General features: G+C 29.5%; 2 protein-coding genes and 1 long non-coding RNA gene across 3 annotated transcripts; 2 read left to right on the top strand and 1 right to left on the bottom strand.

The window, feature by feature from the left end:
• The first annotated feature begins 6,754 nt into the window (after window positions 1–6,754).
• Window positions 6,755–9,237, top strand: LOC105799713 (AT-hook motif nuclear-localized protein 1). Its single transcript, XM_012630398.2, has 5 exons — window positions 6,755–7,420; window positions 8,009–8,076; window positions 8,209–8,340; window positions 8,529–8,690; window positions 8,784–9,237. The coding sequence occupies exons 1-5, from the start codon at window positions 7,051–7,053 to the stop codon at window positions 9,102–9,104; spliced, it is 1,053 nt and encodes a 350-aa protein (XP_012485852.1). The 5' UTR covers window positions 6,755–7,050; the 3' UTR covers window positions 9,105–9,237.
• Window positions 9,238–14,211: 4,974 nt separating this feature from the next.
• On the bottom strand, window positions 14,212–16,604 carry LOC128032711 (uncharacterized). Its single transcript, XR_008188994.1, has 3 exons — window positions 16,534–16,604; window positions 16,025–16,099; window positions 14,212–14,415 (listed from the first exon to the last, which is right to left on the bottom strand). It is a non-coding gene; the product is annotated as an uncharacterized LOC128032711 (long non-coding RNA).
• Window positions 16,605–21,713: 5,109 nt separating this feature from the next.
• LOC105799709 (hypothetical protein) lies at window positions 21,714–22,459 on the top strand. Its single transcript, XM_012630397.2, has one exon. The coding sequence runs from the start codon at window positions 21,861–21,863 to the stop codon at window positions 22,311–22,313; it is 453 nt and encodes a 150-aa protein (XP_012485851.1). The 5' UTR covers window positions 21,714–21,860; the 3' UTR covers window positions 22,314–22,459.
• The last annotated feature ends 621 nt before the right edge of the window (window positions 22,460–23,080 follow it).

Raw genomic sequence — 23,080 nt, 5'->3', positions numbered from 1 at the left:
ATCTTTTTCGATGCCTAATTTATTTTCCAAAATTTTTACTATATCTTAAAGTAGAGTTTGGTGCTTTCTCATGTTATGATTCCAACTGAATGTGATTGTTGGGAATGTGATTATCAGGAATGTTACTTTACAACGTTTGGTATACATCGAAATGTACTGATTAAAATCACAGGAAAGTTACATTATCATGTTTGGTTTACTAAACACTTTTCTAGGAATGTAATGATAATTTACAAAATTACCTTTATTAAATAAAATTTAATATTCATGTATTTAAATTTTATCATAAACTTTATTCTTAACAAATATTTTATTTAAATATTTAATAATAAAATTTAATTAATAATTTTTACATTACTTTTTTAATTTATAATTTTAATTGAAAGAAAAATTATATATCAATAGATTAATAATGCATTCAACTCAAATAATAAAATACTTTGTTATACCCCTTTGATTGGGGTTACATGGCAGCACAACAAACTATACAGAAGATGCTTCCCCATTTGCTATATGTCGGGCAGTCCCTAGAATATCGATGGCCTGGAAGGTTTGATCCCATCCAACCACCTTCCAACTTCCTCGGAAGGATCTTGGACAACCATCCTTGCGAGATAGTTGTTTGTTTTCCATGGAAGGTCTTCACTTGGCACCTGCTTCTCTATTTAGAACGTGAGTCTTTAAGCCATAAAACCTCATGTGGGCTTAACCATTTAGCACCATGGTTCAGAAGAAATAATAGAATTCATCCCATCACAGACATCCTTCCCATGTATATTATAATGATAGTTTGATAGTAGGTTCATCACATCAACGTCAACAACCACATAATCTTTTATATAAATACCCCCAGCACGATGAAGAAAGGATGAACCCTCGAGCATTTAAACATCTTTACCGCCCTTAACATACTCCTTCACAACCTCAACCTTTTTACTCTCCTCTTCTGGCTCTCCACTCAACAGGATGAATCGACTTTTGCCAACACCATCACATCTTCTTTCATGTCTCATCCCTTGTTGATACCCACCATCCACGTACTTAAGTTAATCTCATTAAATGAATGGAGTTAAACTCAAATAATTTAATCGAATTAAAATTTCTTTGAAGCAAAAGTACAAATATATTTTTTTTTCATTCTTTAAGGGAAGTAGATATGACAAAGGAAAATAAGTCATAAAGAGGGTTGCCCATAAAGGACGAAAATGCTAGCTAACCAGACGGTCGATTTGTCTAAATAATGTACATTAATAAAGAATAAAGTTGTTGGAATAAACTGGAATGTTGGTGGACGTGGAGTGAGCCCAAATGGGTTTTCAACTTTTTGGTTCTTTGCATTTAACTTTAATTATAACTTTTCCGCATGCTCATTCATTACATTTATAAGTTAAAATGCAGTGACAATTTTTTTAATTAAATAAATTCTTAATATTACAAATCTTTATTTAAGATAAAAAGTTTTTGTCGATTGAGTTTGATATTATTATTAGTGTAGGAGGATATAAGTTCGAATGTGCTGAAACGTATTATCCTCCTATTTAAAGATTGAGGAGGGCTATTGATAATTCTAAATATTATATAAAAAATAAATATAATTAAAACTTATAATGAGATTAATTTTTATAATAAAATGGTAATAGTTTACCTAAAACTTTGAAATGCTTTTTTTATATATTATTTTGTTAGGAAATGAGAATTAAAATTACTAAAGATTAATGGTCACCTTTTTCTTTGGTTATCTTGAGATCACTACAAGTTATAAATCATTTTGGGGTCCATAAATCTAAAGACAGGAGATTAATTTTATGCTTGTTTACCTTTTTTCCTTTTTAATGCCTATTATATTTTTTATTGATTTTATTGAAAGCTAAATTTATTTTTTTCCTTTAACATTGAATAATTCTTTTTAGTTTATTTTAGTTTCTATTTAAATTAGCATAAAATAAAAAAATTATATATATTAGTGAACTAATGTGCAAACGGAAAAAGAAAACGGAGAGATTAGATATTGTTGATTTTTTAATTAAGGAGTTGATTTGTATTAAAGGTTTATTTTAATGACTTTTAAATTGAACTGAAGTTAGAATTTATTTGATCCAAGCAAACAAATATTTTGTAGGTTGTTTTAATGTAATGAAAATATGAAAAATATATGGTGGATTAGCCAATCTCATACCAACTATTTTGTCTATTCCAAAATTCTTCCACCATGAATATATTAGTTGAAGAGAACTAAAAAGAAGAAATATATATATATTATTTGATTTTAACTCCAAAATTCAAATTAGCTCAATCATTATTGAGTTGCATTTCAACTAAAGCAACTTAAGTTATAGTAAAATTTTCAAAAATTATAATAGTTTAATGATATTTTTTAAAAAAAGTTGGGGGTCAAATTAAAAACTTTGTAAAATTAACGAGAATCTTTTAAAAAAATTCAAAGTTTTGAAGGGGTGAAAGCCCCTAGGCCCTCAAAAGGATCCTCCTTCGGCTTGAAACTTAAAAAAGTTTATTAGATATTGGACATTTCAATTTAAATTCAAATTCAAGCCACTTTCTTTACTACGAAAACAAGTGTAGAATGTTAGATACCTATAAACGATATATCTTTAAATATTTTTTATATAAAAATAAAAATAATAATCTTTTAACTGTGGAATGTGTGATATAATGTAACATTAATGGGCAATATTTATGAGCTAAATAACTTTCAATTTAAAAGGCATAAACTTTGGCATTAATGTGCTACAAAATGGTCTTCTTTCAATTTAAACGGGCTTTGAAAAGTATTTTAATTAAACAATCATAATCCGCATTAATGTATTTGATTAAAACGAAATGAATGTTTGAGTGTTATATATAATAAAAAACAAATTTAAGGATTAAGAATTGATTTAACTCAAAGAATTGAGTCTTAGTTGGATTGGTATGAGTCTTTTGTATTTATTTTTCTTTCATCAACCAATAAAAATTCTCAAATTTTTAGAGGAAATACTCTCCAACTTTTTTAGAAAAGAAAAACAAATACCAAATATTCAATCTTCATTGTCTTCCCATCCCATTGTAAATCTACTTCCATTTTTTCTTCAAAAAATTAAATTTGAAACTAGGAAATTATCCAAAAGAAAATTCAGCCTAAAACTTGTATTACAGGGTGAAAAGAAAAATAATTGTTTATTTTAGTGAAATAAATTAAATCTTAAATTTAAGACTTAATTCTCATTTTAAAAATTATTGTCACAATTATACCTATCACACTTAATAAAAAAAATGAAACGAGTTTACGTTGGACTGGATTCAGCTTTAAAAACTAAAATGTAACCTTGAATTATGAATATTTTTGCATCACAAATTTATTATTTATTAAAAATAGTTAAAAGATTACCAATGAGATGATACACACAGTATAATTTTAAAGAACGTTGGTGGGTTAGGTGAAATTTAGATCATAGAAACCGGAAAGAGTAACCAACCACCAAATTAATAATAACACAATGTCCCTACTTTCCTACAAAATAAATAATACGTCTCCCCAGATTGCAATAAATTATTAAGAAGATAGAAATATTTTCAAAGCAATAAAAAGGGAAAAAGTGAGTTGTCGTGAAAAAGTAGGTTGGGTTGGGTGGTCCCAACTTTGGTGCAATGGAAATGAGATGCGACAGGATATTGGATTTGTTCGCCCACGTACTTTGTATTGCGTCCAGTTTAATTGAATTAAAAAATTTTGAATATTATTTTTACTTAATATTAAATTTACATGAATTAATTATTTAATTAGTACACAAAATGTAAGATTACTTAACTATATAAATAATATAATGGTTTTACCTTTTAACTTAATGGATAAATATTTATCAAAATGACGTAGTTTTGTCTTTTTTTATTTGGATTTTCATATATCTTGAATTGTATAATTCATATTCGAGTTAAACAAAAAATAATTTTTATTCGACTTGATCCGAATAACTCAAACTATTTAATTCAAAATTTAAATTTTTTATCGAATTTTTCAAATCGAATTAAATTTTGTTCACCCTTACCTTCACTCACTTGGAGTTACGATATTTTCATCAATATTAAGTTTGGGGTTAAGATCTTTTGTTACTTTGTTATTTCTAGTTTAGTAATGCTGTAACAAATACCGTCTTTGGTTTCATTAATGTTTTTTGAAATAGGTTGGACAGGTCACTCAAATCGGTTGATGAGGAAATTTGAATCGATTGACTTGAGAATCAGTACAGACCAAGTGAATTAGATGGTTGAACCAAAATTTTTAATTTTATTAGTTTTTTTAATTTTTAATAATATTTTAATTGAATCAATTGAACTCACGAACTAGTGATTTGACCGATTCAACTAGCGGTTCTGTTTAAAAACATTAATTTCTACTTTCTATTAATTAAGTTAAATGCTTAAATTAAGGTTCAATCTTTCAAATATTTCAATATATATATATATATATAAAGGTTAATCATTTATGAAAGCACTCAAATAAGCGCTTTTCTTGCGCTTTAACTCAATTTATGGTAAAAATTAGGTTAATTTTACATAGAACACATGGCGATTGAATTTAACATTACTTTAAATGTTTAATTATAATTTGATAATTGAGTTTGACACTTTTTAAATGTGATTCCTGTGCTATTTTTGGTCTAATTTGATACTGTATTTGACAAAATTATATATTTTGGTGGTCAAAGGTAATGATGTTAACTTTTAGTGTTTAATTCGGATTTTAGAATTGTTTTTGATGAAAATTTATAATTAGTTAATAATATTTTAAACGTGAATTAAATCACATCCATCCGACTTTATTTAACAAATTAAGGGAAAAAGTACATAAAAAAAAGACTAAACAATAAAATGTTAAACTAAACTCGACACCCGTAGGAGTCGAGAAAAAAAAAGTCAAAATATTAAGCTGAATTTGAGACCAATAAAAGTCGATAAATAAGGCAGAGTTCTTCAATCGTCCCATGAATCTTTAGCAATAAGATAATGAATTGTTTTATGCTTAACGTTATAGTGGTTATGTGTCTTATTTGCATCACCCTCTTCTCTTAATTTGTAATATGTGTTAAAATAAACAAATAAATAAAATTATCTACCTAATAACTTTGATTTTAAATTTTAGATAATTTAATATAATAAAGATAAACTTAATTTTAAATTCATCCAAATTGAAATTCTTATTCGAGGAGTTTGAAAATGAACTCTAGAGACCAAAAAATTGGTTTCTCATCTTTACTACTCTCTGTTATATTTTATGTAAAATAATTTCGATTTTATAATTATTTAAAAAATATTATCCATTCTTTCAGAAAATTTATCCATTAAAATCTTAAATTTTATTTTTGATGAACTAGTTTATATATACTATAATATTTAATTAATTAAAATATTTAGAATAATTAAGATTAATGTTTTAAAATTAACCCAAAAAAAGTCATTTGGAAGAGAAAAAAAAGAAATACTATATTAAATAAACTATCTTACTTTTTATACCTTAGTATCAATAATTGCAATAATAATTACATTTTTAGTAACCGTATTCTTTAAAAATTATGTTTTATTGAAGGGTAAGTTATATGGTTGGTAATCTAACTTTCATAAATTTTTATTTAAGGCTTCAGAACTAAAAATTTGTAATATGAGTATTACCATTACATTTTTTGTCATTTTAAATCACCACCGTTACGTACTTCAGTCATTCTAGCACCGGTTGTTAATTTATCATTACATGCATTCATTTTAGTGACTCAACTTTAGTAGGTTTTCATTTTGGTCGCTTATTTTATTTTCTCAGAAGAAAATCTGAGCTTTATAGGGAATTATGTTATTTAGCTACGGAGATGAAGTCCAAGTTCTTCACCTCTAACTCAATTCCATATACAAGCTTCAGGACTTTTTCTGTAAAAACTCAAATAATTCCTGCAAAACCTCATATTTTTCTCTTTTACTGAAAAAACTAAAATTAATTATAAAAAATAAAAAACAAAGGAAATAACAAAGATAAAATAACTTTTCCTATAAAAATTTAGGTAGTTCTATAAAACCTCATTTTAATTTTATCAAAAGACTAAAATTAATTCTAAAAAAGGAAAAGAAGAAGATAAAAGATAAATTATTTTTCTTGTAAAACTCAAGTTTTTCTTATAAAAGTTAAGATAATTTCTGTGTAAAACCCTAGGTTTTCTCCTTGAGAAAAAAGTGAAATTAATTTTAAATAGGTAAAGAAAGAGGAATTATTTTTAAAAATAATGTTTTTCTAACCCAGATTTTCTTGTCACTGAAAAATAAAATTAATTCTTAAAAACATAAAAGAAAAGGAAATGATAAAATAAGTGATCAAAATGAAAATTTATTAAAATTAAGTGATTAAAAGGAGTGTATGTAATGACAAATTAATGATGAGTGATTAAAATGATAAAAAATATTTTGGTGCCTAAAATAAAAGAAAATTACCTTTATGAAGACGTTTCCTCTTACGTCAGATTAGAAAAAGGATTACTGTTTTATATAAATTCAAAATTTGGTGGCAGTAATATTTTAAGCATTTGAATTATGGTATACTTTACCCATATTGTCCGAAAAGAAAACAAGAAATTTGTGCCCACTTTCCTTTTTCAATTTTACAGTATAGGGATGGCAAAATATAACCTATATCTTCAAAATTTTTTGGTCGTATTCATATTTTTTAAATATAAACTCATGCGAAGGCAAGCAAATTGATATAAAACATGAAGTCATTTTCTAACATTAGTGGGGCAGCTTGAGGACCCTGTTTTTTAGGCTGTGTAGTCCAGAGAAGAGAAAGACCTTAGCTTCCCTCGGTCTCTTTTGCCTCTTCCATCATTAAGGGAGGGAAGTTTATAAAATCTCTACTTCTCTCTCTACATTCTATTTCTGGCGCCATTTCAAGCAAACCCGTCTTTGTTTCAAACTTTTTTTGGGGGGTGGGGGGCTTCTTCTCTCCAGCTTCCCAACTCCTAACTTTCTGTTCCTTTAAGAAGAGCCTCTTTTGGGTTTGCCACTTTCAAGAAACACATGGAAGAAAAGTTGAGCACGATGTCCATGTCACTAGGCAACTCTGACACTAACTCACCTCATCTGCCACTGGGTAGCTTGGTGTTATCTCAAGTCATGAACATGGACTTGGAGAGAAACCTCGATAATGCAGCAACAGGCGAGGGAGCCACAATAAGTACCACAGCAACAGCAGTTCCAGGACCAAGTGGAGGTGGGGTTGATTCTTTAGGAAAGAAAAGGAGAGGGAGGCCAAGAAAATATGATGCAGATGGGAACCTTAGGTTACCATATAAATTAGTGACGACTTCTCCTACTGACTTCTCCTCTTCCAAGAGAGGTAGAGGCAGGCCCCCTGCTTCTTCCAACTGCCACCTTCTAGCTTCTATAGGTAAGTTAAGTTCAAGGAAGTCTTTTTGGCTTTTCTGTAGCTCCACGAGGAAACTTCCTTTTGGTTCTAGAGAAAGTGCAGATATTAATATAAGAAACAAAAATATATGGTCTTGTAATTGCTTGCATGTCGTTTTGTCATTTTCTTTCAGGGGTATATAGTATTCAATTCAACTTGCATGCTGAGGAAAAATAAAAATATAATCTTGAATTTGAGCAAGAAATATAATAGAGCCTTAAAGACTTGCCCTTTTTTGGTACTGTTCTTTTCTCTAAGTCTCTCCCAACACATTATGGGTAGTTGATTCATGCTTTTCTTAAGGAATTGTATAATAAATAAAATTGTGGATTTTTCACAATAATTTCAAATTTGACAAAAAGAAAAAGTTAATAATTTATAGGAACTTGGTTTTTGCTTCTCATTGTTCCCTCTTGAATACTGCTAGAAATTAAGAGATTTGATTATGATCAAATCTAGGTGAATTTCGGGCTTTTATTTTCATTAATTAATCAATTCTTATTGCTTTGGACATTAATTAGGAAAGAAAGAGAAACTGACCCATGTATATTATCTCTTAAATATGGACAGTTGAGTTGTTTGCTAGCACAGCTGGAGGGGACTTTACGCCACATGTGGTCACAGTTAACCCTGGGGAGGTAATGTTCCGAGATTAGAAAACATGAGAATTGCTAATTGAGATAATTTGGGTATAAATAAACAGATTTTTGGATCCTGCAAATGTCTTCAATTTGCATGATGGGAAAACATTGCTTTATTGAATGTTGCAGGATGTTGCAGGCAAAATTCTTTCATTTTCTCAAAAGGGACCTCGTGGGATTTGTGTTCTGTCAGCAAATGGAGCTGTTTCCACTGTTTGTATTCGACAACCTGGTTCATCTGGTGGTATTTTAACATACGAGGCATGGATATTTCTACCTTATTTTATATCTTGTCCTTTACGGTTTCCAGCATTGGTATTAATTAAGGGTTTATACTTTTCATGCTGCCTGCAATGATTTCCTTTAGTTTTATTTTTAGTTATTTAGATAATAAATCTTCTGTTTTTGAACTGTAGCAGTTTGAGATGAAACTTTAAATTACAATGCAGGGTCGGTTTGAGATATTGTCCTTAACTGGGTCATTTACAGACAGTGACCGTGGTGGTGGAAAAAGTAAAACTGGTGGGTTAAGTGTTTCATTGGCCGGACCAGATGGTCGTGTAATTGGCGGTGGACTTGCTGGTTCCTTGGTGGCTGCTAGCCCTATACAAGTAAAAGTCCTTTGCTACTTTGTTAACATCATTTTTAAACAAATTTACATGCTTTGAGTGATATATATATAGTTCCATTTTCTTTTGCTATAGGTTGTGGTAGGAAGCTTCATGCCAAACGGTTACAAAGTGCATAAAAAGAAGTATCAAGCTGAGCACACGGTGGGTACTGCGCCTTCAGCCACGGCGACAGCCGCAAGGCCAATCTCACAAGCGGAACCTGATGGTGATCTCAAGTTCTGCATGACACCCACATCCCCATTTCGAAAGGAAAGCAATGGGGAACCAAATCATACCACAATGGATAAACATACAAATGTTGGATCCTCTCATGCTGTCAGTTGGAATGGCTTGGAACTCACATCAATCCATCGGCCATACCCTGATATAAACGTGTCCCTGACAAGTGAATAGGGATCATTTTTATGTATTACCAATTTCACTTCTACTTTGAACCCTTCTATTTTTCTTCATTTCGTGTTCAACCTTTTAGAAACTAATTTTATTCAAATTATTAGGCTTAATTAGCAATTTGACCTTTGAAATATTTCTGTTGTCCTACTTTTGGATTGAAACTTTTTTTAAACTTATTTTAGAATTAATCCACAAATTGACACATAAATTATACTCTTTTTTCCATCTCGGTACCCAAACTTTTTTCTGTTACAATTCACAAGTGATACTTAAATTACTTTTTTCTTAAAAGGGCTTAACCTACAAATTGACATTTAAACTATTTTTTTTCAAAGTTAGTACCTAAACATTTTTTATCACAAGTTGTACCTAAATAATTTTTTGTTACTCAATTTACACTAAAATGTTATATTCAGTTAAAAAGAGTTCTAGTCAATAATAAATCCCACATCATATAAACTTAAAAATATATTTTAAATTTTTTCTTTTACATTATTTATCTCTTTTATATTTTTCTTCTTTTATAATCTCTGAAAATACTAACCATGCTTGAAATTTAACGATTTGATTAACAGAGATACCAACTTAAGAAAAAAAAGTATTTAGGTAACACTTACAACAAAAGAAAAATTTAAATACCAAGATGGAAAAAATGTATAGTTTAAATACATATTTGAGGGTTAAGCCAAAATCTAAATATATAAATTAAAAAACAAAAATTTACAGGGTTGTTTAAATATATATAACTTTTTATTTAAAAGAAAAGCATATTGTTACTAAATTGGTTTTCTTAATTATTTTTAGTTAACATTCGTTTTACTCCCCCTCACCTCGTATAAAATTTAGAAAATTCTAATAATTTAAAAATATTAGAAATTGTATTTGTAATAGTCCAATTTTTAGTGGTATCGAAAATAGTGGTCCGAGACCACTAAATCCGACAGTGAGTTCAAAAATTTTATTATTTAATATTTATGAGTTAAATGTGATTTTAGGAAGACTTTTGAAATAGTGATTTGTGTTTTAGAATAAAGTATTAAGTTAAGTGGTTTCAAAACGAGGTATTGAGACCTCGATTTCATAAACCAAGCCATAAATATTTTTATAAATATTTACGAAGTGTCATTGAGTTAGTATTAAACTTTCGTTAGAAAATTATAACGTTTTGATGGTTAATTAAAAAAAAAGAGCTAAATCAAAAAAAATGTAAAACTTGCTAATTAAAAGAAATAGTGATTAAATGACTTAATTGGTAAATAGTGAGGACTTAAGAAATAATTTAGCCTAAGTAAGTTGGCTGAGGCGACATAAGGGTAGAAGAAATAAACAAAATTAGTGTGAAATAAGGGCAAAGTGGTAATTTGGTTGAAATTTAAAATAAAACAAGTGACTAAGTTGAATTCTAGACGTTTCTTCACAAATTTTCAGTCCAAAAGCGCCATAGGAGAACCTTTCAGCTAGATTTTCATATTTTTACTTCATGTGAGTTTAATTCCTGCTATTTTCTTAAATTTTTGTGTTTTTAAGACTTTTACAATTAGATCCAACTATTTATGTCATTAGTTTTTAATTTTATGGGTAACTTTGAAAATTACCATTGATGAATTAACATGGATTTAGAGATTTAATTTTATTATATGATGATTTTATCAAGTAATTTTAATAGAAATTGATTTTAGGAACAAATTGTGAAAGATTAAATATTAGGGTTTGATACTAAAATTCTGTTGATCAAAGGTTGTATGATAGTTTAGAATATTTAGATAAATTCTCAATTGAGAAAAATTAACTCATTTGATAGGCTAATTGGTGAGGGACTAAATTGCAAAAAATTGTAAAAGTTGAGGTAATTGTGTAATTTTAAAAATTGAAGGGTATTAATTGTGAAGTGAATTAGAATTGAAATATATGCTAATGAATGAATAATTTTATATTTTAGATCAAGAGCCCATAGATAATCGTGAAAAAGGGAAATTAGCAGAATAGTCGCTGAACTACTACAAAATTCCATAATTTAACCTATGTAAGTTCGTAGGTTAAACTTTAATGTTATATATTAAATTGATGAATAGTATTATGTATTTATTCATATTATTTGCTGAAAATAAAATTATTGTTAAAGTTATGAAATTGAATTGAATATTCGAAGCAAACGGAACGCGGTATTGAGTACAGTCGTTCAGTGCAAAGGAGGAATTGACGGAAAATTACCCAAGTAAATTGAGGTTCAAAATTTGTTGCGAACTTTTGTGTTTACTTTCTGTTTAGCTCTCATGAGCTTCAGTTAACTCATATGAGTTTTCGTTTAACTCTAATGGGTTTCCGTTTAGCTCTTTTGAGCTTCAGTTTAACCCTTATGGGTTTTCGTTCAGCTCTTATGAGCTTCCGTTCAACCCTTATGGGTTTCTGTTTAGCACTTATGTGCTTCTGTGCAGCCTTCGGGCTTTTGTATATGATGTACTCATATCCATAAGACGTTCTCCGATTTGACAAGGTTGGTAAGTGACATATGAAAATATTGTCTAAAGATTTAAAGTTATTATTGATATTGATCTGAAATAAGTGAATTCATTGACTGAAGTTGTGTTTGGTAGGAATTTTATATTGAATGATTTATTTAAATGTATTGTTATAATATGTTCGATAAGATTTATGTTTAAAGCCAACGAATTTATTAAGCTTTATTAAGCTTCATTAAGCTTACTTGTGTTGTTTAAAGTTATTTGTAGATTTTCGAAAAGCTGGGAGGTTGGATCAACACATCTTGCCACACTATCCAACTTGTTCCGGTAGATTTTGCAATACATATTATGGTTTATATGGCATGTATAGGGATTGAAATGGTTGTGTAAATGTCAAGAGTTACATTTTGTTTATGTTTGAAGTTAACTTATATATGAATGGTTCTATCATGTTTGGTATAGTATTAGTGTGGTTAATGGATGGATAGTTCCTAAGCTTAGTGATGAATAAATTGGTAAAACATGTTGATATAAGTAGTTACATGTGTGAATTGTTTTATGTTCTAATTGGAATGTTAGAATATATGTGATAATATGACCGTATTAAAGTTAGGAATTGGTTGTTTTAGAGATCTTGTTATGGCCTATATGTATGAAATATGAGGTGTGTAGGTTGAAGTCAAGAATGAGTGAGAAAATAGGCCATAAAATGACCTATTTTCGTCCACACGGGCAGAGATACGGGTGTGTGTCTTAGCCATGTGTGACACACGATCGAGCACATAGGCATGTGGTCTGGCCGTGTTATTCCTGCATCTTAAAATTTCGAAACAGAATACCCAAGTTTTTGCACACAGCCTAGCACAATGGCGTGTGGCTTGGCCGTGTCACCCCTGCACCTTACACACGGCCTAGCACACAAGCGTGTGGTTGACTGTGTAACCCGAGCTAGAGAGTTACACGGGAATGAACGTGGGCTGGAACACGACTGTGTGCCTCACATCGAAAGCCCACACGGTCTACGACATGGGCGTGTCTCCTGACTGTGTGAGCCACATGGGCGTGTGTCCCCTACTCCTAAGAAAATTTTTTGAAATTTTAGGAAAAATTCTTTGAGTTTTCGGTTGAGTCCCGATTTATTTCAAATGCATATTTTGGGCCTCGAAGGCTCATAAAAGGGACAAAATATGAGTAATTTATGATTGATTTCGGATATGTTTATTAAATGTTGTGTGTAAGAGCCCATTTTTGCCCGGCCCAATAAACCAAATGAAAAAAACCAAAAAATAATAATAAATAATAATACAATCCAATTACAAAAACATGTCCAGTTTATTACAACGGAGCCCAAACTGTTTTTAACCCAAACCTAAACTACCCAACATCAGGCCCAAATTGCTAATCTGCTAGGGCCCATTTAAATTTAAACCCACTAACCTAACCTCAACCCAAATTAGCCCAAAGTAGAAACCCTAGCAGTTTCTAAAATAGCCCCAGCCGCCGCAGCAAGTAAACCCCATCAGCCCCTGCCCTCTCACGTGCGCCACCACACACACTTTGTCTGACAAATACCACGTCATCAGATGGCTCAGACGCTAGTTTTTGAATACTGCAGCAGACACAAATAACGCAAAAGGCAAACAACAGCGAAAAAGACAGCAAAGAATAAGAGATTTTTCTGTAATTTTCCTTTTTTATTTTTATTTTATTTTGATTTTGTCATTTTTCGGCCATAAAAAGGCCATTTTCAGCATTTGTAAAAAAAGGAGCATACTGTAACAAAGAAACGAAATCAATACCAAAAAAAGGTTCTCCTTTTTCTCTTTTCGGTTCCCTTTTAATGGCTTTTTTTTCTTTTTTTCTGCTCGATCTTAATCATATATAGGCATATTTACAAAATAAAAGGGGGAAGGGTTTAGAAACATTACGGTTCGTATGTCGTGAATCCCCTCCGTTCGAGCCAAGATTGAACAGTAGGGGAGGCTTTCGGTTTTATGCTTGCAGAGAGTTTTTCTTTTTCTTTTTCCTTAGGTTTTTTTTATATTAGGAAAGCTCCTGGTAGCCTAGGGTTTTGTTTTAACCACGAAAAGAAACGACGCCGTTTAGAGGTTTGACCCGCGCGGTGACCCGACCCGGGGAAGGATCCGTGCGTCCAGCCTTCTGGTCTATTTGCACGACGAGTCCCTCTTGCTTTGAGGCGTTTCGATTTGATTTTCTTCAATTTGTTTTAATTTGAATCGCGTATTTTATTTTGTTTTCAATTTGATCCACAGTTATGTGGTGTCGCTTCCTATGTTTGGTTTTGATTATTTATTCTTGCGTTTAATTGCCGTTTTGGTCCCCTATGAAATACGCACATTCCATTTTGGTTCTTTATTTTTATTTTTATTTTTATTTTCTGATTTTCCCTTATGATTTTGGTTTTGAATCTGATTTAATCCATGGTTTAATTTATTCATTTTCTAAATTTTATTTTGTTTTTGTTGTCTTTAGTATACATTTAGTTGTAAACCTAGCATTTTTTGAATATAATACTTGTAACACCCCCTAACCCCAAACCGTCACCGGAACAAGGTTATGGAGCATTACCAGACATATCGGATAACTTATAACTAATTCACAATTAAATAACAGATATAGCATACTTGTATCAAATATGTCATATTAGTTCCATTTCATACTTATAACCAATTTAAACATCATTCTACAACCGTAATAACAAAACTTTTATTCTTAACCTATACATCACCTAGGTACATGCCACATTATCAAACAAAGGTACATCACTAAAATTTCTCTGAGTTTGGGATTGCTCTGGATGCTGGACCGGACACTGGCTTTCTACTAACCTGCGCACGGAGACAACCGCACGCTGAGTATAGAAATACTCAGTGGTATTACCATAATTCAAATTAATAACATTAATCGATAAATTATATACATTTAAATTTATGTCTACAATTATTCAATACATTTTCTCGTACTTCAAATCAACCTGATAATTAATAACAATAAGCAATATTTCAAATATTGTATTTAGTTGTATTCATACCTTATTTCACTATCTCAATTCTATTGGATTTTTCGACATCTCATTCTAATAATTCATTCCAATTCATACAAATTCAATCAATTTATCAACTCATTCATTATCATTTCTATTTATATTCAATTTGTACTTTTCAATCTTTTAATAATCAAATTAAACATTTAGACCAACATGTTTCAATAATAATAATAACTAATTTTATAAAATTTGTATTCAAATTAACTCATACACTATTTCTTAATTCAATTTATACCATTAATCTTTCAATAACCATTTAATACATTAAATCAACTTGTTTCAACAACAGTAATAATAATAACTATCTTTTAATTCGATTCGTTCAGTTATAATCAATTTTACACTTATAATCTTTTAACACTTAATTGATACATTAAATCCATAAATAAATTTCAATAACTTGTATTCAATTAAATTCACATATTATTTCACTATTTCAAATTATTTTATTTTCACTTCTCATTTCTCAACAATAGCTATTTTAATTTGCTTTTCTTCACTTAGATTTTTACATTATCTCATACTACCAAAACTAGTTCATGAACTATATCATTATCTATTTCTTGAACCCATGGTTCATACATTTCATTACAATTATCACTACTAATAAACAATTCAATCTTTTAATATTATCAATTATTTATATATATAAATATCATTCTTATTTCTTTATTTCAAATTTCACTTTTCACATATACTATATCATTCGAGATTAGTTTTATCAGTAATTTATTTCATTTGCCTCTATTAACTTGACTCGGACTCTGACAGATACGCGGATTCCACCCAAACACACTAGAATATCCAACCAAAACACACCTGAAATAAATATAAACCCTCCATAACACACCGATATATCATATCCTCCCAAACACACCAATAAGGCATTAAATGCCTCTTCGGATAAACCGAAGCATATAATAACATAATCATCTTCTCGGCCGAGCTACAAATCTCCTCATCACATCACAAATCCTATGGCATGCCATTTGTATCCAATCTAGTCCGATAAGTTAATAGGGTATTCGAATCACATTTCAATTCAATCACTTTCTCATACTTTCAATTCCAATTTAATCACAATTTAATTCAATACATTTTTCACCTTTCAATCAGTATACCATCAAATGCTCATACCTATTCATACTTCATTTTAATTTCATTCAATTCACATACAATTCAATATCATTTAATTCAATATCGATATTCACCTTATTTTTATTTACTAAACATATTATTTAAATTTCAACAATAATTACTATTAATAAATTCAATACCAATATGTATTTTTCATTTAATTCAATCATGATTCTTACCTCAATTTGCTTATCGTGTATATTAATTTAAATTTTAACAATTAATAATTAAATTCGAATTATGGTAATACTAACCGTAAATTTTCTCGAGTCACTCCTTGTTCACCTTCTCCTTTCCTTTCTCGGACAATGACTCTTGCACGACATTAGCTACGTAATTAAACAATTAAAAATCATTAATACACAATTTCATTAAAATATTTCCATTTATACCTAAGCTTTACCTAAATTCTAATTTAATCCCTTATCAATACTAATTTTATTTTCCCAATCTAACTCCATATTCTCTCTTAATTCTTACTAAAAACTCATTTTAACTCTTCATTTTCACCATAAATCCCTAATTTCGGGATTCTTTCAATTTAGTCCCTACTATTCAAAACTTACACTTTATTTTACAATTAAATCCTTTACTAACTTCTAACTTGAAATTCAATCAATTTAACCCCTAATTCTTTCATTTATTCAACATAATCAATGTCTAGAAATATAACATCTTCCCAAATTTCAACATAAACCATGAAATATTTTGTTCTAGAACTCCAAAACTCAAAATTATAAGAAAATAACTTAATTTGACTTACCAATTAAGCTTGAAACCTTGAAACCCCAAATTTTCTTTCTTTCCTTCCCTTTTCTTTTCTTTCCTTTCTCCCTGTTTTCGTTTGCCTATTCTGTTTCCATTTCTCTTTTCTATCTTTTATTTCTTTTATTTAATTAGTTTAATTTAATAACAATAAAATAATAATATAATATTACTTACTTAAATAATAAGTAAATATGTAATCATTACTAATATATGTACTTCATTTTTCCACATGTCATCATATGCACCATACATTTGTCAACAATTTTGTTTATTTAAAATATAATAATATAATATAATAAATATAATTTACAATATAATAAAATAATAATATACTTTTAAAAAATCTCAGATTTTATCATGCATATGCCGCCTCATTTATGGGACTTGGCATATTTACCTATTTAGTCCTTTTAACTTTTCTTTAATCTATAATTAAACTTTTACCCTGTTGCAATTTAATCCTTTTAATCAATTAACCATCGAACATTAAAATTTCTTAACGAAACTTTAATACTACCTTAATGACACTCCGTAAATATTTATAAAAATATTTACGACTTAGTTTATAATATCTAAGTCTCGATACCTCGTTTTTGACCCAATTACCTAATAATTTCTTTTAAATCACAAAATTCACTAATTCTAAAATATTTCTAAAATCACACTTAACTTATAATTATTAATTAATAAAATTTTCTAACTTTTTCATCAAATTTAGTGATCTTAAATCATTATTCGACACTTACGAAAATTGGGTACATTACAATACTATTATTTTAAACTAATATTATCTATACGTACCATACATAGTTAATTTAATTATAATTTTAAATGTATTATGAATTTCTACTTAAGTTTTATAATTAATATTTCTTTTATATTTATCTAATACAGTTTGTACATTCTATAACTTCATAATATTTTCAAACTTTCATTTTCATCCAAATATAAAGTTATGTGTTGATACTTTCATGTATGTAATTTTAACTTATTTTGAAATATATATTTGTATGTATATTTTAAATCTTATATACAATCTATTTCTTTTAAAATACTACCTTATATACTTTACTTCAATTTTTATACATATATTACCATACATATAATATTATAAATTTTTATTTGGCATGTATTGTTTATTTAAACTAGCGTATACATTATTTTGAGTTTCTTTTCGTACAATACTTATTTTAAAATTTATTTTATATTATTCCATTTAACCTTTTGATATATTTCAATATTCATTTTGTTTTAGTTGAAAACTTATTATATTTTATCTATGTTATTCCACTTGGCATTTCTTTTAAGATTGGCTTTTTAATTCATTTTACTTGCTAATATGGATGTAAGTATTTGCATAAATGGTTATAATATTGTTTATTCGTGTATATTGAATCTTTGTTATGCATTTGCGTATGCTTTAGTGTATGAATTATTATTTCACGTTGTACGTTATTATTCAATCATTTTTTAAAAAGATTACAAATGTCAAAGTTATCTCATGCAAAAGTTTTCAAAAATCTTCAAAAAACTAGAAGTTTGGAATCCTCGAGAGAATTGAGCCCTAACGTATTGGGTTCCAATTTTCCTCGTCGAATCTAAATAATCGAAATTTTTCCAAACATACAAAATTTTTAAATAAAAAAACTATTCTCGGGAATTCGACACATTGTGTCCTAACGCATTGGATATGACATGTTATTTTCTCGAAACGAGGATTTTAAAAATAAAGGCAATGCTCGATATTTAGGAATTTTTTGAAATCGAACCCTAACTTACTGGGTTTTGATTTTCTCATTTGACCCAAACAATCGGATATCCTTCTCAAAACGCTTAGGTTTTAAAAATCAAATGATAAGCTTAATTTTGAGGACTTGAAATGTTGCATTCTAACTTACTGAGTGTAACAATTTATTTCTTTAAAATAAACGAGTCTTATAATCCAATTCATTTTACTCAACTTTTCTTTTCGAAGGATCGTATTTTAAAATCTTTTCAAATTCTCGACACTAAGACATTAAACAATCAATTCAGTACCAATTTTGGGGCGTTACGAGGGTGCTAACCCTTCCTCGTGCGTAACCTACTCCCGGACCTATTTTCTCAAATCTTGCAGACCTAAAATTATTTTTAATGTGATCCGATCACACCTTAATAAAAGATCGGTGGCGACTCCCAATTTTCCATTTACAAAGTCGACCCCCGTTTTTCAAAATATCAAAAAAATAGTTTTGACATTATGAAATATTCGTATTTAATCTGTAAAGTCCGGTAATGCTCCGTAACCCTGTTCTGGCAACGGATAAGGGTTAGGGGTATTGCAGTATTACACGCATATGCGTGTGAAAATCACAAGTTTTGAACATAAATGTGTGTTTAAAAATAATATAAAATAAATAATGAAATGTATTGTTTGAAACTAATTAATAATAACGCATGAAATATATATGAAGTTCAAATGAAAAAAATTAGATTAAAATTATTTATCATGGTGTTATCATCAATCTTGAGTTAGCTTTGAGTTAACTTGTGACACAAACTCAATTAAATACATTAATATAGACTAAATTATCCTAGAATAATATAAATTATTTTAATTACGTAAGGGTGTTTCCATAATTTCCTTAATCGAGTTCGTGACTTGGTTGAGTGTAGCACCAACTCAAAAAACACTTAATAAATAGTATATATATACAATTGATGTAGGCAATGAAGTGTGCATAATAAATATTAAAATGTATAACAATATTAAAATAAAGTTTTAATTGAGTGGTAATTAAAAATTTCAATAATACAATTGGTTTTGGTTCAAATCTCACTATGTAGGTATTTTATTAGTTTTTAAAATTAAAAACTAAATACCCTAAAAATATAACCTATCTTAATCCCACCATATGTGTTTTTATTAATTTTTTAAAATTAAAAATTAAATTACTCTGAAATAATATAATTTATTTTAATTATAAAATGATATTTCCGTAATTTTTTAATCAAGTTGATGACCTAATTAAATGTAACATTAATTCAATAAAAAGTTTAATAAATAGTATAATTATACTTTTTCAAATTATAGTTTTTAGGTTAATAACTCATCCCATTGCTGCACCCCATCTACCCAGCACCTCCACCCACCAATCATCTCACCTGCCCATCACCACCACACACTGATTGCTCGTGCATCGCTCAAACACAACTCAAGCCGCACGATCATCCAGCCGTTCGTCTCACTTGTCCAGTCAGTCGTACATCTCTCTTACCCTATGCCATTCTCTAAACATTGTGGACACCAGTCTGTTACACCTATACCTGTCCATGGGCCGGGCGGCCCAGCCCGGTCTGACGATTCGCCCGAAATATGGGAAGGTTTGGGTAAAAATATAGGCTCGAAATATGGGCTTAGGCAAAAATTTAGGCTTGTTTTAAAAATGGGCCGGGCCTCAGGCAAGATTTTTTTTGCCTGGGCCCTGCCTGACCCGGCCCGAAAAATATTAAATATATATTTTTTATTTTTAAAATATAATAGTTTTTTATTTTAAGTTTATTTACTTTCATTTCCTTGACTAGTGTTATAAAATAATAATAATAAAACATCAAGTTTGTTTTACTAATCAAATGTTAGATTTTGTTACAACAATTAATACAATTAATACAATTAATAATTTGATAAATTTACTAATCAAATGTTAGATTTTATTACAACAATTAATACAATTAACAATTAATAATTTGATAATTTTACTAACAATTTATTTTAATAACAATTAGTTTTAATTTTATTAAAAAATAATTTTAATTTTAATTAAAAACGGGCCGGCCGGGTCGGGCTCGGGCCCCATATTTTTTCTCCGGGCCGGGCCTGGGCAAAATCTTAGGCCCATATTTCGGGCCGGGCCCGGGCCTAGTAAACGGGCTGAAATTTTTTGTGGGCCCGGCCCGGCCCATGGACAGGTCTAGACACCCCTAGTTCCAACGTCCTTACTTTTATCAAATATATTCCTTTTAAATTTATATATATTTAGATTTTTTTATATACATTTTTCCGATTTTTTATATATTTCTTCTATTTTTAGGATTTTTTAATTTTTATTTTTGAAATTTATATATATTTGGTAAAAGAAAATTTATATATTTCATTTATTTTATCCTGAATTGTATAGAGGGTAATTAAAAAAATATGGATATAACTTATTTTTGTTCGTAAAAATAATATATTTATTTATAAAAAAGTGCTATAAAAATATTTAACTCATGAACTCTTTAATCTAATATGTTCAAAGGTTCAAAAGGTGATTGAGAAGATATTTATTGTTCTAAAAGAATATTTCTCATATTAACAACATGACCTCAATGTAGCATAAAAAGATTAAACATATTACATATACTTCATAATTTCTTACCTAGATGGAATTGTGATAATACATTGGAAATTACATAAAGGAAGGAGATTTTGAAAATCTTAATGACATATGCACATATTCGGATTCAAATTTAGATGATGATGAACTCGGTCAAAACCAACAAATAATAATAAGAAGTAATGGAGTGTATGTTAAGTGTTAAAGAAAGAATAATAAAGCAATATAGAATAGTAGAGAAATTAGATAAAATTGCATATAACGTTTACTTTTTATTATTTAAAGTTTTAGGGATTTTAGATAAACTTCAAAATCTTATGTGGAAGGCTACTTAATTTTAATATTTGTTATTCGTTTAGAAATTTTTATTATACTGATAATTTTATAATAATTAATATTTTTAAAGAATATATTTTATGTAATTGTGTGATTACAATTTATATTACCAAATATGATATATAAAATTATAATGTAATTACATTTTATCAACCAAATATATCTAAAAATTTATAATTTTTTATAATTAAAAAAATATAACTACTATAATAATTATATTTTTATTTTTCCAAACATACACTCGTATATTAAACCATGCAGATAAAATCTCTTCTAATAAAGATCGAGACAACAACGGTACTGCTATCAATAATTCAAAATTTGCAACGCCAGGTGGCAAAAACCCAGCATAACAACGTGGCAGGCAGAACCTTCCAGCACCACGTCTCGATGTTTTCTTCAAGTACTTTCTAGTATCTGATTCTAATGTCGGAACCCGAACTATATCCACTTTCTAGTACTTTCTTTTATTTTCATTTTCCTAAACTTTCTAGTACTTTCACTTTCTCTATATAAAACTCTAAACTCTAATCAAAGCCCTTTATCACAGAAAAAACATTAGAAAAACGTAGATAACTTATAGACAGCAAAAAGAAGCGATAGTGAATAAACGAAACCAGCGGACGACAAAATGGAAGAGAAGAAAAGCTCTGCGGTGATCCGAGCAGTTAGCCACGACGAAGAGGGTCGAAAGAAAGTTGAAAGGACTAAAGTTCCCTCTCGTAAAATAGACACCATTAAGTACATAGAGAGGAAGTTGGAGGACAAAGGGGTACAAAGGCTGGAAAGACACCCGGCTGATGGGATAGGGATTGATCAGCCGCCGCCGAAGTCGGGTCGTGGAGGGAAGTACACCTGGGAAGGGCCAGATGGGTTGGCGGAGAACGAGCTGATGGCGGCACCACCTGCTATTGATGAGAAGGATCCTAACTACGTGGATGAGGAAGAAGAAGAGAAGATAGTGAGGGATGAAAACAGCGACGTGGCTGAGCTTGTGGTTGGAGAAGTGGAAGTCGCTAAGGCTGCTGAGGCTCAGAAAGGGGTAGCTAGAGTTGAGCTTGATCCTCACATCAACCTCAACTGATATGGATATGTTATGTTTTCTTTCGTCGTTCGATTGCCTTTTGTGGTAAATAACAACTGGTGCAATTTCCTTGGTATATATTGAAACAATTAAAGAATAACGCAATAAGAAAATTCGAATTAGCCCTTTGCGGTTTTTTTTCCTTATCTTGATGGAGTGAGTGATAAATATTATTAGACTTTACGATGTAAATCCTTTTAATTTAATTCGTTTAATTTCATCGCTTATTTCAGCTGCAAATCTTTCAAGTCGGGTTATTTGTATCAGTGAAGTCTTTTGGGATTTTTGGGTTTAGCTTCTGTGACCCGACTTGAGTGTCTGAACTCTTAAGGGTTAGGAGTATAGTAATAACACAAATGAGGCCTATTTTTGGCTTTGAATTCCACAAGTAATTCGGGATTTCATTTTGGCCTTGCAATACAGGCAAGACAACACGGTATCGGAATTGTTTTCATAAACAGAGGTAGCTCATGCGAGTTAACCCCCAGGCTCAAAGTTCCGATTGGATTTCATTTTCTGTTTTTCGTAACACTCAACTGATTAGATAATGGACAAAACTAAAATCCATCGAATGGAATTGTTCACCATCCTTTTGGTTACATGGAAAATTCAACGGAAATAGAAACCCAAAATGACACTCTGATGAAAGCTTATTAGCAAAGACACATAACTGACCAATCTTGGTTCAGTGGAAACTACTCAAAAGTTATTCCTCCTCGCTGGGATTGTGCATTATTGCTATGGCCTACATTTTTCACCATATTGCG

This window comes from Gossypium raimondii, chromosome 9 (assembly GCF_025698545.1).
Source record: "Gossypium raimondii isolate GPD5lz chromosome 9, ASM2569854v1, whole genome shotgun sequence".
Classification (NCBI taxonomy): Eukaryota; Viridiplantae; Streptophyta; class Magnoliopsida; order Malvales; family Malvaceae; genus Gossypium; species Gossypium raimondii.
The sequence above is the reverse complement of the archived record's forward strand: the minus strand, read 5'-3'. Positions and strand labels throughout refer to the sequence as shown.

Bases quoted from the DNA above. Each gene is read 5' to 3' on its own strand.
- LOC105799713 (XM_012630398.2), top strand. From the start codon at position 7,051: ATGGAAGAAAAGTTGAGCACGATGTCCATGTCACTAGGCAACTCTGAC. The intron at 7,421-8,008 runs GTAAGTTAAGTT...AAATATGGACAG, and splicing joins CCACCTTCTAGCTTCTATAG to TTGAGTTGTTTGCTAGCACA. The intron at 8,691-8,783 runs GTAAAAGTCCTT...CTTTTGCTATAG, and splicing joins TGGCTGCTAGCCCTATACAA to GTTGTGGTAGGAAGCTTCAT.
- LOC105799709 (XM_012630397.2), top strand. From the start codon at position 21,861: ATGGAAGAGAAGAAAAGCTCTGCGGTGATCCGAGCAGTTAGCCACGAC.